At 38.7% G+C, this 15,847-nt stretch overlaps 1 protein-coding gene across 3 annotated transcripts in view; it reads left to right on the top strand.

Annotated features, from left to right (window-relative positions):
- The window catches only part of Ent2 (Equilibrative nucleoside transporter 2), a 500,966-nt gene that overhangs the window by 195,161 nt on the left and 289,958 nt on the right, over positions 1-15,847 (top strand). For all 3 annotated transcript variants that reach the window (XM_090384300.1, XM_090384301.1, XM_090384302.1), the window contains one exon: positions 4,699-4,841. In XM_090384300.1, the coding sequence (XP_090240426.1) occupies positions 4,699-4,841 (143 nt within the window). The remainder of the gene's footprint in view (positions 1-4,698; positions 4,842-15,847) is intronic.

The following is a 15,847-nucleotide window of genomic DNA, read 5'->3' as shown; positions in this document are numbered from 1 at the left end:
CAGGGCTCAGTGTTGGGTCCATTATTGTTTTCTGTATTTATAAATGATATTGATGATGGTATATCGGGCTTAATGTCCAAGTTTGCAGACGATACAAAGGTTGGCAGGGTTGTCAAGGACACTACTGACACTATGCTGCTGCAACAGGATCTGGAAAGGTTGAGCAGATGGGCTGAGAGGTGGCAAATGAAGTTTAACATTGATAAATGTAAAGTACTACACATGGGAAACAGCAACCCCAGAGCAACGTATCAACTCTGTGGTACTACACTTACAGTGGTAGAGAATGAAAGGGACTTGGGGGTGGTTGTGCAGGCAGATATGAAGTTCTCTGAGCAGTGCAGACGGGCTGCAAGAGTAGCTCATGGAGTATTGTCAATGATATACAGGAATTTTTCCAGCAGGGATAAGGAGGTGATTATTCCATTGTATAAGGCGATGGTCAGGCCACACCTAGAGTACTGTATACAGGTCTGGAGGCCTCATTTCAAGAAGGATGTAGAGCTGCTGGAACGAGTACAGAGAAGGGCAACAAGATTAGTGAATGGAACAAAGGGGTGCTCTTACGAAGAAAGGCTTAAGTTTTGCAAATTACAGTGTCTGGAGATTAGGCACCAGCGAGGTGATCTGATAGAGGTGTATAAAGACTTGAATGGTTTAAGCATGCTCAATGCTGATGGGATTCTTCCTCTAGCTCAGAAAAATCACCTGAGAGGGCATAAATTCAGATTGAGGAAAGACAGATGTAGGATAGACGTGCGGAAATTTGCCTTTAGCCAGCGGGTGGTTGGTTGGTGGAACAGACTTCCATCCCTTGTGGTGGAGGTTGATAGCCTAAATAAGTTTAAGGCTCAGCTGGACAGGTATTTTGAACAAACAGAGGGGTGAAGTGGAAGTGGGTTTTTTTTTTTTTTTTTTGGCTGATGCTGCATAAGCTTGCTTTCTTGCATCAAATGCCTCTACTAATGCTAATGCTAATGTCCAAGTTTGCAGATGATACAAAGGTTGGCAGGGTTGTTAAGGACACTACTGATGCTATGCTGCTATAACAGGATCTGGAAAGGATGAGTAGATGTGCTGAGAGGTGGCAAATGAAGTTTAACATTGACAAATGTAAAGTACTACATATGGGAAACAGCAACCCCAGAGCAACATATCAACTCTGTGGTACTACACTGACAGGGGTAGAGAATGAAAAGGACCTGGGGGTAATTGTACAGGCAGATATGAAGTTCTCTGAGCAGTGCAGATGGGCTGCAAGAGTAGCTCATGGTGTCTTGTCAATGATATAGAGGAATTTTTCTAGCAGGGATAAGGAGGTGATTATTCCCTTGTATAAGGCAATGGCCAAGCCACACCTTGAGTGCTGTATACAGGTCTGGAGGCCTCATTTCAAGAAGTATGTAGAGCTGCTAGAACGAGTACAGAGAAGGGCAACAAGATTAGTGAATGGAACAAAGGGTTACTCTTACGAAGAAAGGCTTAAGTTTTGTAAATTACAGTGTCTAGAGACTGGGCACCGGCGAGGTGATCTGATAGAGGTGTATAAAGCCTTGAATGGGTTGAGCATGCTCAATGCTGATGGGATTCTTCCTCTTGCTCAGAATAATCACGTGAGAGGGCATAAATTCAGATTGAGGAAAGACAGATGTAGGATAGATGTGTGGAAATTTGCCTTTAGCCAGTGGGTAGTTGGTTGGTGGAACAGACTTACATCCCTTATTGTGGAAGTTGATAGCCTAAATAAATTTAATGCTCAGCTGGACAGGTATTTTGAACGAATGGAGGGATGAAATGGAAGTGGTTTTTTTTTTTTTTTTTTGGCTGATGCTGCATAAGCTTGCTTTCTTGCATCATATGCCTCTACTAATGCTAATGCTAATAATAGTATAACGATTCCACCATGACACACCTTCATGCTTAACTGTGACACTTATTTTCAACAGTGGGTGAAAAAGCACTCTGATAAATGTCTACATAAAACAGACGCATGCTGCCTACTGATCACAGTCTTTGAATATCTTCAAATATATACAGACAGCTCTAAAACATATACCCAAATGGGTGCTGCAGTGATCCTTTCACACACTGCCATCTCACAGTCACTCCCAAATGAATGCAGTAGCTGTTCTGCCATACTAATAGCCATGAAATACATTGAAACCTGCCCTCTTCTGAAACATCTCATATACACGGACTCATTAAATGTAACACATGGCTCTCCAATGAAAGCACACACATCTCATCTCGTCCTTCACCATGCACAAGCTCATCTTGTTCAGCTCAAAGGTAAAGCAGGCAAGTATGTGTCTGTTGAATCCCAGGACATGCAGGCATTTATGGAAATGAATGTGCTGATCGAGCAGCAAAGATTCCTACAAATACAAACCTACTGCTGTATAAAGTTCCACATTTTGATTACTGTCCTGTTATCAAACAGACTGTCAGCACTCAATGGCCACAAATCTGGCAAAATCAACTAAACTTCTGCAAATAAAACATGAAATTTGTGCAATTTGTGTCTCTGAAAAAATGGGCACAAAGAAGTCATTCTAACAAGGTTGCACATTGGACATAGTTATCTTACACACTTGTACTTACTGACGAAAGCAAATCCTCCAGAATGTCTCCACTGCTCTCGTCAACTCATCGTGAAACATTTCCTTATAGAATGTCTATGGTACCATATGTCACGACAAACAGCCTACCCTGTGAATATTCAGGATTCCCTGACTTTATCACAAATAATAGGCGATAGCTCTAACATTGAAAGCATATTTATTTATTTATTTAAAACTAATAGGACATTTCAGTCAGATATAAATTGGAATTAAACAACATCATTGTCTCATAACACTAATAGATAGGCGCAATATTGCCAAATTTGCTTTTGTGGAAAAAAATCCAAACAACAACAACCTTCTGTTTTGTACCGGTCTTAGCTTGATAACTTCAGTATACAAGAAACCCATGTGTTGGGGTCAGTATACTATTTAAGGTTAAACCGACTATTCCACTAATGGATTGCACGAATGTAGTTTATCGTTTTATGTACCTTTATTGTGGGGTATGTTATTTCTGTCAAATTGAGTGTAGATTATGCAATTGAATCTGAGCTTGAGGGGCTATCTGTTGTGCTGATTTTGCTGATTCAGCTATCTCCGAACATTATTAGAGTGAACAGCATTTCTGTTTTAAATAAATAAATAAATTTTCTGTTTATACTCTGGGATGACCACATGACTGGTCAGACGAGTTCACAAGGTCAAGAGAATACAAGAAACAGCACTATATTCAGCAGTCACAGGCTTGAACCCGGGTCACTCAAGGCACGTGTACTTATGCACCGTGCGCATGACCACTCGGCTACGGTGGCTAATCCATGCCCCAGTGTTGAGGTAATAGATCAGGCACATAATTCTTGCCATCTCTCTTGGTTGTAGGCCCTCCATATAGCTGTGTTTGGTTCTACCATTAATCGCAGTTCTGGAGCCTGCATATATTATGGAGGTCATTATGTCATTATTTTATATCAGGATGACAGGTAGTGAACATATATCAGACATAATAATATGTCTGATATATGTCACAAAAATAAAGCAGGGTCAGATGGTTGCTGTCTTCTTCCTGTGTGCTGTACTCCCCCCCCCCCCTTTCCAACTCTGATCCACAACTAGTCATAGTACATGTTCAAGGCTACACATTTGTACTGTATTTTGACCTCTTGTCATCATTATCATTAAGTTGACAAAGGAAGCTACTTACCTTCTGTGGATATTTATTAAAAGAGATAAACAAGGTTTATTAAAATAAACCTTGTTTATCTGTTTGTCTGTCGATGCAATATTATTTAAATGTGTCTTCACTGGTTCTTGAGGCCTTTTTTTTAATAAGCAGGTTTGTACTTAATGCAATCAATGCAATTCAAAATAAGAGTTCCACCTGGACTTGATGTATAATATAGTAAAATATATAAAAAAAAATCTGCAATATGCAGTAAAATATATCAAAATATGCACCAAAATGCTGTTATATGGAATAATATTTTTACTTTTATTTCCTTTATTCTTTATACATTCATTTATTTATTGAATTACAATTTTTTTTGTAATCAGAATTTAAAAGTACTATCATTATTACTATTTAAAAATAACTGTTAAATGAAATTTTCTAGCTTTACAACTTTTGTTGTTGATGCCTACGTAAGGCCCAAACCAAAACAAATACACTGCAACCAACCCAGCCTAAAACTAAAGCTCAAAAGACAATCAAGAATGGAGGTTTGATGACATTTATGAAAGCTGAGTGTGGTATTGAATGTAATTCAAAACAAGAGTTCCAAGAGTATTTAGAGTAGTGCCAAATTTCTGGACTTGTGCTGTATTAATAATAAATATAAAAAATTATGCAGTAAAATATCACCTGAAATTGTAGCTCAAAGGACACATTGAGGACAGATTTTGATGATGTTTATGAGAGACAAACAGAATCACTGGTGGCGCTAAGTGCAATTCAAAACAAGTTCCTGCAGTGTTTTTAGTAGTGCGGAAGTTATGGATTTTCTGTGTTAATACTGACCTGTAACTGAAGTAAGTCTTCCCTTTGTTATTGAACCAGTCTGGGAACTTTTGGCTCGCACCTCATAAATGACTTGTTTTGTATTTTTGCTGATCATATTGATGTGGTTTTATTTTATAGTATTTTGTAGATTACAAGCTAAAAGTTAATGGCACTGATAGTACAACTCAAGTGTATCGCAAGAATTTTTTATCTTATTTGGGTGTTGCATCACAAGTTCCAAATGTTATATGTAATGCCTTTAACCTCTTTTTTCAATTTGGGTAAGTTTTTTTCTTTTTCTTTTCTTTTTTTTTTTTTTTTTACGTCTCTCTCACTGTTTTGTTTAGTACAGTTTTGATTGTTATCAACATCCCGTGATGTCAGTAAATGCAATATTTGTGCTTCACCATTTCGAGGGTTTAATGTCAGACAACATTAACTACAAAATTGGATTTTTGTTTTGAGAAAACTTTAGTTTTATTTTATACAAATGTCAGTGCATGTCACACCATAGAGCTGTATCTCTCTTTCTAGTACTTTTCAAGTTAATTAGCTTGGGCTATAAGCACTTTCAGTAAACCAAGAAAACGTCAAATGACTTTTCCCTGTTAATTACAAAACATGTACTACAAAATGATTTTGTAGTTAGTGGTGTTTTACACTAAACCCTCGATTTGATAATTAAAGTTCTACAACTTTGCTTGATTTCAAACTATATATATTAATATTACAAATACTTACTTAAAACACTGTATATGTAGATCTTCACCAAAGATGCTAACCACCTTTAATTCAGTTTTTTAAAATTTAGTGGAAGAATCAAAAACTACTGCTGATATCTGTTAAAACAAATACTGCAAGATTTTTTTTTGTGGACTTTACTTAGATACTACAATGCAAGGGATTGTCATGCTATCAATGAAAATGCTTAATAGCATTTTCATTGATAGCATGATTCAGGCTAAGAAAACTGTGATCATAAATTATTCCACAATTTTTTGAGCCTGTTGTCTTCTTTAAACTGCAAATTAGAAATAAGAAATTTATTAATTCATCCCCATTTTCCCAGATTTAATCAAATGTTAATAGTATCATTCAAAAAGTTATGTTAAGGAAAGTAAGAAATTAGGGCAAACTCATCCATGACTTGGCCATGGCAATACTTAGACTGTGTCGAGAACAGGTTCCCATTGGTAAATTCAGGATTCTGGACCTGTACTTTGATATAGAGTTTGGTTTTTTAATTGTTACTTTTTGTTGTATATTAAAATTTATTTTCAATTTGTGACGGAGTTTATCATATTGCCATTGCTTCCGTTCTATTGATCCTCAAGCAAGAGTGATGTGAGCCTTTTATTGCTTTCAGTATCTGGACCTTTATTATTTTCATATAGGGTTTGTTTCTTTTTTTATTGTCGTAGATCTGTAACAAAGCTTTTCAGCCATAAAAGCAAAGATTTTTATCAATAAATGGTAGCTTTTGATACTTCTTGCCCACATTTCATACTTTTATTAACCTAACTTAATGAGTGGTGGTCAAAAAGTTCTGAAATATAAAATGTATTGACGAATTGTGGAATACACTATTTTAATAACTTAATGTTTTATAAAATAACATAAAATAAAAAAATTAAAAAAATGAATACCGATTGCACAGCCACAACACCCAGTTTTCCAAACTGCAAAGAAGCACATCTGGCGTTTTCCAAGGAGTAATGGCCCCGAGTGCAAGCGAGTGACTATAGCGATTTCTAAGTGATATCAAAGCGATTTTCTCAAAGAGCGGCTGATAATTATAGTAGTATCCTTCGTTTCTCACAGTTATTTAATTTTGCTGTTCTAAAGTAAAGAATTTAGCGTACCTAACAGAAAGGAAAGGCACCTTTCTTCTTGTACATAGGATTATTTATTAACGCACTAACTACTAACCTTCTTTTATCGCTTGGTCACTGGTGGCACCGCTCCTGCCTCCACGTGGCGGGGCTGGAAATCTGGGAGAAGAAAGCCACCCTCCCAGGGCAAAAAGGAGCAAACATGGACAAAATTAAACAGTCCACTTATGGATCTTTTGATCCAGACCTAGATAGACATGATCGAGATCATGATGACACAACATCCCATGCTAAACGACAAAAAAAAGAAGGAACGGATAATACCGTACCTCTCTTTTTAATTCTACACTCCTCCACAGACCAACCATTGAGTAAGCTTTCCCCATTTTTGATACAAAAATGTCTTGAAAATGTGGCTGGCCCTCCAAAAATGGTTAGGCGACTGAGATCCGGAGACTTATTAATTGAAATGACCGAACGTAGACACGCTGAGAGACTGTTAAAAGTATCTACCTTTGGTGGAATTCCCACGAAGGTTACCCCACATGCCACCTTAAACTCGTCTAAAGGGGTAATATCAGAGTGGGATCTTTTAAACATATCAGAGGATGAACTTGTCCAGGAACTACAAGATCAAAATGTGACACACGCAAAAAGAATCGTCATCAAAATAGATGGAGAGTCTGTCCCTACTCGGACAGTGATACTCACATTTAAAACACCGAACCTGCCTACCACTATAAAAGCTGGTTACCTTAGGTGTCAGGTAAGACCTTACATCCCGAACCCAGTCCGGTGCTTTAAGTGCCAAAAATTTGGCCATTCGCAAACTGTATGCAGGGGAGTTTCTGTCTGCCCAAATTGCGGGTCCTCAGATCACAATCAGAGTGAGTGTTCTGCTGCAAAGGTGACCACCCGGCATATTCCAAAATTTGTGAAAAATGGAAAACTGAAAAAAAAATAGTACAATACAAGGTCGAAAACAAAGTCAGCTACAATGAAGCAAGAAAACTGGTTTCACCTACTATAAACAAAAATAGTACCTATGCTAATGTAGTAAAAAAATTCCAAACAGTCTCCACTCAAACAGATGTCACAGTTCCCATTACCAAGTTAATTTCTGATTGGGCTAGAACTGTCCTCTCTGACCAACAACCAAGTGTGCATAAACAACAACCCAAACTTTCAGACCAGGCAAATAACACTCCTCTGACAATACCAGCTGCATCTCCTCCTCAGATATGTGCTAATACATCCGATATTACAAACCCAAAATCAAAGAAAAATACCCAGGACATAATCATGGATACAGATGGGACAACTATACATGAAGAACCAATTTTAGAAATCTATGCTGAAGAAGAAATGGATACTGGTCGACCAGTTTTCAAAAAAAGACAAATCAAAATTGGAACGAAATAAGCCAGCCACCCTCAAAAAGCAGTTAGATACAGCTCCATCAACTAAACATAAATAATGGCCTGTGTTTTACAATGGAACTGCAGAGGCTTTCGTTGCAACACAGATGACATCCATGCTTTAATTAACCGGTATTCTCCAATTGCTCTTTGTCTTCAGGAAACTTACCTAACCTTACAAATTTCTCCTTCGATAAAGAATTATTGCCTTTATCGAAGAGATTGTAATAGAACAAATGCTGCCCATGGTGGTGTAGCAATCCTAATAAATTCAAATATCCCAACTAAACATATTCCACTTCAAACTGAAATAGAAGCTATCGCTGTTCATATAATTCACTGTATTTCAATGACAATTGTCTCAATTTACCTACCACCAAACCATACTTACTCCTTAAAAGACCTTGAAGATCTCTTCATACAGATACCTCCACCCCTCTGTATATTAGGAGATTTTAACGGGCACCACCCCTTATGGGGTGATCCTAAACTAGATAGACGGGGTCGACTAATTGAAAGCTTTCTAGAGTCGCAAAATCTTACCATACTCAATACTGGTGCACACACTCACATACAACTCCCAACTGGACACACCTCAGCAATAGATCTCTCAATTTGTTCTCCAGTCCTGGTCCCAAGCATAGAGTGGCATGTTTCAAATGATCCTATGGGCAGTGATCACTTTCCAATCATATGCAATTTTTTAATATCAAAGACTCCTTCAAACAAACCCCGCAGGAAATGGAAATTTGTTCAGGCAGACTGGGTAAAATTTCGGACATCAATCTCTCTTGAGGAAAAAATCCAGCTCCAGAATATTGATAATATGACAGACTACATCACGTCACATCTTCTAAAAGTGGCCAAGGAGACAATACCATTATCAAATCCCCCTGATCGCAAGCATTATAATTACTGGTGGAATGAGGAATGTACAAAAGCAAAGAAAGCAAAAATTAAAGCCTGGAATTTATTTCGGCGATGTCCAACCACAACCAATCTCATTAACTATAAGAAACTAAGAGCAAAAGCACGATTTGTACAAAGGCAAGCCAAGAAAGAATCCTGGACCCGTTTTGCATCGACCTTTAACAGAAACACTGATCAGAAAACTATATGGAAAAAAATTAGACAGTTATCTGGTAAGTTTCCTACTATACCTTCTCCAATTCTCTCCTGGAAAGGACAAGATCTATCCAGTCCCTTAGATATTGCTAATGCTTTGGGCAGTACGTTTGCTGAAATCTCAGCAGCATCAGCCTTTTCTACATCATTCAAACGAATTAAAAATACCAAAGAAAAGCATTCTATAAACTTTCACACTGCCCGCCTTCTTTCATATAACAAACCTCTGCAATACTCTGAACTTTTGCATGCTATTAGAACAGCCCACAATGGTGCTGCAGGGCCAGATGGGATTTATTATGTGATGCTACAACATCTTGATGACAAAGCTTTGCGCTTGCTGCTGGTTTTTTACAATCGTATATTTTCAGAAAATGTTTTTCCAGCTTCCTGGCATCAGGAAGTTTTGGCACTTCTAAAGCCTGGGAAAGATCCAACCAACCCCCATAGCTATAGACCGATATCTCTCTCAAGCTGCCTCAGCAAAATCCTAGAAAAGATTGTCCACAGAAGACTCGTCTGGATCATTGAGTCAGAACATCTAATGAGCCATAGTCAATATGGCTTTCGTAAAAATAGGTCGTGCTTAGATCTTATGGTCAAGGCTGAATTCGCCATTCGAAATGCCTTCGTTAAATGTGAACATCTTGTAATGGTTTCAATAGACATAGAGAAGGCTTTTGACACCACCTGGCGGCATGGCACACTTGGTGATCTATACGCCCTTGGTCTGCCGGGCAACCTTCCTATATTTATTCAAAACTTCCTATGTACTAGATTGTTTCAAGTTCAGTACCAACATGCTCTCTCTATAACATTCATGCAGGAAGAAGGTGTTCCACAAGGATCAGTACTGAGTGCCACTCTGTTTGCTCTTAGAATAGATTCTATTACAAGACAGCTTCCAAATTCAGTCGAAACTTATCTTTATGCAGATGACCTCTCCATCTCCTTCCATTCCCAAAATATGAGGTCTATTGAACGGCAGCTTCAGATATCACTAAATAAAATACAACAGTGGGCTAGCATCAATGGCTATCGGCTCTCGCAGCAGAAAACAGTTGCAATTCATTTTTGTAGGCAGCGCAAACTTCATCCAGATCCCGAACTTCAAATTTCTAATGTCTTCATCTCGGTCACTAATAATATCAGATTTCTCGGATTAATCCTTGACAATAAGTTAAATTTTATAGACCATATTAAAAATGTACATACTTGCTCTCTAAAAAAGTTAAACATTCTCAAAGCTTTATCCGCCCAAACATGGGGTGCAGATCGTACTTCTCTGCTTTGGCTATACAGGTCATTAATCAGATCCCGCCTTGATTATGGAGCTCCCATCTATGATTCTGCCAGAATGAGCGCATTACGCTGGCTTGATCCCATTCAACACAGTGCTTTGAGGATTGCACTTGGTGCTTTTAGAACGTCGCCCAAACATAGTCTCTATATTGATGCTCATGAGCCCCCATTATCGTTACGTAGAAAAACACTGTTACTAAAGTATGCCATTAAGATACAAAGCTGTGCCTCGCATCCGATTCAGTCATGCTTGTTCAATCCACCACAAGAAAACCTCTTCAGAAATAAACCTAGCATAGTAAAGCCAGCTGGTCTTCGTCTCCTTGAACTGATGGAAGTTTGGAATCTTTCTGTTCATTCCGTACAACAGGTAGCAACCTGCTGTCAACCACCATGGGCTTCTCTTCCTCTAGTGACTTGTGACACTTATCTCTGCCAATGGGGAAAAGACTTCTTGCAGTTCACACTCAAAGATATAATGATTTTTCCCCAATTTATACAGATGGCTCTAAATCAAATTCAAACGTTGGAGCAGCTGCAGTGTTTCCGAATACCGTTATTTCAGTATCCCTTCCATCTGAATTCAGCTGAAATATATGCAATTAAACTAGCCTTACAAAATCTCTGTGCTGATCGATCTTTAAAATCAGTTATTTACACCAATTCGCTTAGTTCAATCATGGCTTCATGTAATTTCTCAGATAAAGTTCACCCTGTTATAGAAGAAATACGAAGCATATTATTAAAAATTGAAGAACGCCATCAACAGGTCATCTTCTGTTGGATTCCAGCACATTCTGGTATTTTGGGCAATGAAAAATCCAACTAGCTTAGACTTAACTAATATCCCTGTTCTGCCATCAGACTTTGCATTAGCTATTCAAGCTGCATGCTTGTCAGAATGGACAAAAATCTGGCACTCTCAAACAAATAATAAATTCTTTCAATTTAAACACGATCCAAAAAATTGGCGCTCCAGCATCCGTACATCAAGACGAGAAGAAGTAGTCCTATCAAGGGCAAGAATAGGTCATACCCATCTAACCCATCTTTATTTACTTAGAGGAGACGATCCACCACAGTGTCCACATTGCTATATAAATCTGACTGTTAAACACATACTCATTGACTGCCCCTACTATAGACAAGACAGAGCATCAACCCTGCTATCACTGGTAAATCTTAATAAACCAATAACTTTAGAGAATCTCATTGGTGACAAGGCAAATATTTTCAAATTTTTCAACTTTCTGAAGCAAATTGGACTTTTTAATCTTTTCTGATTTTATAAAAATTTTTTGATTTCCCTATATAAAAAATGAATAGGCGCATTATAGCCATAGTAGCTTATGCGCCATTAAACGCCCATAACAACAACCAAGGAGTAATGAAAAAACAAATATCAGTTGCAACCGAAATAGTGGTAACCATATCACCAAATGAATCACTATCTAATTGGGCAATGTCAGTATTGGCCATCATTCAACTAACCCAAACAGCAAGCAAAAAAAGTAAAGCTATAAATACATTGATTACCGTACAACCAGATGCCACTCCGCAGCAAAACACTGCAGCACCTATTGTCCTGATAACCAAACAGATTACATGGACTTAGAAGACAGCTAACAGCAAGATAAGCAGGTATTAAAACTATTCACTGATGAGGTTTTGGACACAGGAAAACCATACTTTTCAAAGAAAGGGAAAGGGAAACCTGAGTGTAACAAACATTCAGCCCCTCAAAAATAAATTGAGGGTTCTACTAAACCCTACTTACATTTCTGCAGAGGAACTGTAGAGGATATTGCAGCAATTTAAATGACATCCAGGATCTCCTCACACAGTATGATCCTATCACTCTCTGCCTACAGAAAACCAACCTAACATCACATATAACTGTTTCTCTCCAGAACTATACAATTCATCGGAAAGATTGTGTTGTGAACAACCTAAACAATCTAGCACACGGAGATGTAGCATTGATAATCAACACTCGAATACTCTCCAAACTACTCTCATTAAAAACAAACCATGAAGCAGTTGCAGTATGAGTCAACGTTAATTTGACTTGACTATAATCTCATATTACATAATCCCTAATCAAATCATAAGTTATAATGACAGAACTAGTGGTACAACTTCCTCAACCCTACTTCATCCTGGGGGGCCTCAATCATTACCATCCATTATGAGGAAATCAGAACATGGACAAACATGGAAAAATTATAGTAAAGTTACGTGAACAGCACAATTTGATTACTCTTAATAATGGTGCACACTTTTATATGGATTTATCTACAGGATCTACTTCAGCTATTGATGTCTCTCTATGCTCAGCATCCATATATCCTCTATTTGACTGAACTATCCATAGCAATCTACTGAGTAGTGACCATTACCCAGTGATAGGCTAGATTGATAGAAAAACTCCCCACTTTTCTAACAGAACTGCCAAATGGAACTTTTTCAAAGCAAAATGGGATTTTAACATTTAGCATTAGTAGAGGCATATGATGCAGGAAAGCAAGCTTATGCAGCATCAGTCAAAAAAAACAAAAAAAAAAAAAAAAAAAAAACACTTCCATTTCACCCCACCGTTCGTTCGAAATACCTGTCCAGCTGAGCCTTAAATTTATTTAGGCTATCAACTTCCACAACAAGGGATGGAAGTCTGTTCCACCAACCAACCAACTACCTGCTGGCTAAAGGCAAATTTCCGCACATCTATCCTACATCTGTCTTTCCTCAATCTGAATTTATGCCCTCTCAGGTGATTATTCTGAGCAAGAGGAAGAATCCCATTGGCATTGAGCATGCTCAACCCATTCAAGGCTTTATACACCTCAATGAGTTCACCTTGCAGGTGCCTAGTCTCCAGACACTGTAATTTGCAGAACTTAAGCCTTTCTTCGTAAGAGCAACCCTTTGTTCCATTCACTAATCTTGTTGCCCTTCTGTGTACTCCAGCAGCTCTACATCCTTCTTGAAACTGGCGGGGCCGGAAGTCTTGGCAGAAAAGCTAATCTGCCAAGGGCTAAAAGGAGCAAACATGGATCAACATGCCTTTCCGCCTCTCGAGCCGACAAGCTCTCGGCCAGAGTTAGACAACGAGCATAACACGTCGCAACCCAAGAGGATGAAAACCACTTCCTCAGCGACAAATTGTCCTGCATTTCTAATAATGCACTCTCTTGGAGATCAGCCTCTTAGTAAGCTCTCTCCGTTTGTTATCCAAAAACACCTGAAAAGTCTATCAGGATCGCCTAAGACAGTCAAGAGACTGCAATCAGGTGACCTACTAGTGGAGACAATAAACCATGGATATTCGCAGAAACTACTAAACCTTGCCAACTTTGCTGGAATTCCAGTAAAGGTTTCTCCCCATGCTACCCTAAATACATCCAAAGGGATTATATCCAGCTGGGATCTTTTGAATGTCACGGAGGAGGAGATAATGCAAGAACTTCAAGACCAAAATGTCATTGCAGTCAAAAGGATTATGACTAAAAAAGACAATATACTTGCACCTACAAGGAACATTATCCTCACTTTCAATACGCCAAATCTACCAACATCGATAAAAGCAGGCTATCTACATTGTCGCATTAGGCCCTACATCCCTAATCGTTTGAGATGTTTTAAGTGCCAAAAGTATGGTCACTCTCAAATGGCATGCAGAGGAAATCAAGTTTGCCCCAATTGTGGGTCCTCTGAACACACTCAAAGTGATTGCTCAGAAAAAGAAATGGCCTGCCCCAACTGTAAAGGCAACCATCCTGCTTATTCCAGGTCATGCGAGAAATGGAAAACTGAAAAGAAAATTGTGACATATAAGATTGAAAATAAAGTAAGTTTTCAAGAAGCAAGGAAAGTAATTCCTCCCAGTATGACTAAGCGTACATATGCCAGTATTGTGCAAAAGTATCAATCAGTGGGCACCCAAACCGATGTTACAGTACCTACAAACACTTCAATCTCTGACTGGGCTCGGGCTGTTCTCTCCCAGCAACAGTCCAATACCCCTAAGCAGATGAACCAGGCAAATAATACTGCAATTACAGTACCAGCAACATCTCCTTCTCCTCCCACAGTGATTGCTTCTACATCAAATAATCGGAGCTCACATTTAAAAAAGAATATCCAAGAAACATCTATGGATACATTCGACTCATCTAGACAAGAAACTATATTAGAATTACATGCGGAAGAAGAAATGGACACCGGTCGACCATTCTTCTCCAAAAAAGACAAACCAAAGCCTGAACGTCACAAGCCAACCACATTAAAAAAGCAGTCAGATACAGCTCCTTCTACTAAACACCAATAATGCCTTATATTCTACAATGGAATTGCAGAGGATATCGTAGCAACCTTAATGATATTCAAGTCCTAATTCACCGCTATTCGGGCGCCTCCGTAGCCAGGTGGGAAGGAGCAGCAGTGCGCAGCACACGCTTCTTGATTAGACCGGGGTTCGAGCCCGTCACCACCAAATACGGAGGATGCGGAAAGGTCAAGGAATGACCACCGCATATCCCGGAGCAATATGGCCTTAGTTGCTAATGCTCCTAAAAACCAACAAAACAAACAAACATCACCGCTATTCTCCATTTGGTTTCTGTCTACAGGAAACCTACCTAACTCCACAAATTTCCACCAACATAAAGAACTATGTTATCTATCGACAAGATCGTAATACTTCAAATGCTGCCCGTGGAGGTGTGGCCATCTTCATCAGCTCAAAGATCCCGACCAAACAAATTGTTTTGCAAACTGATATTGAAGTTGTTGCTGTACGTTTGATAACCCAGATTGCGTTAACACTAGCATCAGTCTATCTCCCACCAAGTCATACTTTCTCTTACCAAGAGCTTGAAAACCTGCTAATGCAATTGCCACCCCCGGTCTGTCTGTTGGGTGATTTCAACAGCCACCATCCCTTATGGGGATCAACAAAAGTAGATACACATGGCCGACTAATTGAAACTTTTCTAGACAAACAAAACCTTACTGTTCTTAATACTGGTGCACCCACTCACATACAATTACCAACTGGACAAACTTCTGCAATCGATCTATCAGTATGTTCCCCGATTCTGTTTCCAATCATAGAATGGTCTGTTTTAGATGACCCCTTGGGCAGTGATCATTTTCCCATTATTTGTGATCTGCTCACTGCACAACCACCATTAGTCAATTCCTGCAGGAAATGGAAGTTCACTCAAGCCAACTGGGTCAAATTTCAATCTTTTGTCACCCTGGATGAGCAATATATACGTACCCAGTTCGATAGATGAAGCCACAGATTATATCACTTCACACATACTATCTGCAGCTAAGTGTTCAATTCCATTGTCGAATCCTCATTCCCGACGGCACCATAACTATTGGTGGAATGAAGACTTCACTAAAGCAAAGAAGTTAAAAAATAAAGCATGGAATCTATTTCGCAGATCACCAACCACGACTAATCTAATCAATTACAAGAAGCTAAGAGCGAAAGCACGTCTCATTCAAAGGCAAGCCAAGAAAAATTCTTGGATTCATTTTGCATCTACCATAAACAGAAACACTAACTCCAGGTTAATATGGAAGAAAATCAGACAGATT

This window comes from Mastigoproctus giganteus, chromosome 11 (assembly GCF_048544385.1).
Source record: "Mastigoproctus giganteus isolate SK-2022 chromosome 11, ASM4854438v1, whole genome shotgun sequence".
Taxonomy (NCBI): domain Eukaryota; kingdom Metazoa; phylum Arthropoda; class Arachnida; order Uropygi; family Thelyphonidae; genus Mastigoproctus; species Mastigoproctus giganteus.
The sequence above is the reverse complement of the archived record's forward strand: the minus strand, read 5'-3'. Positions and strand labels throughout refer to the sequence as shown.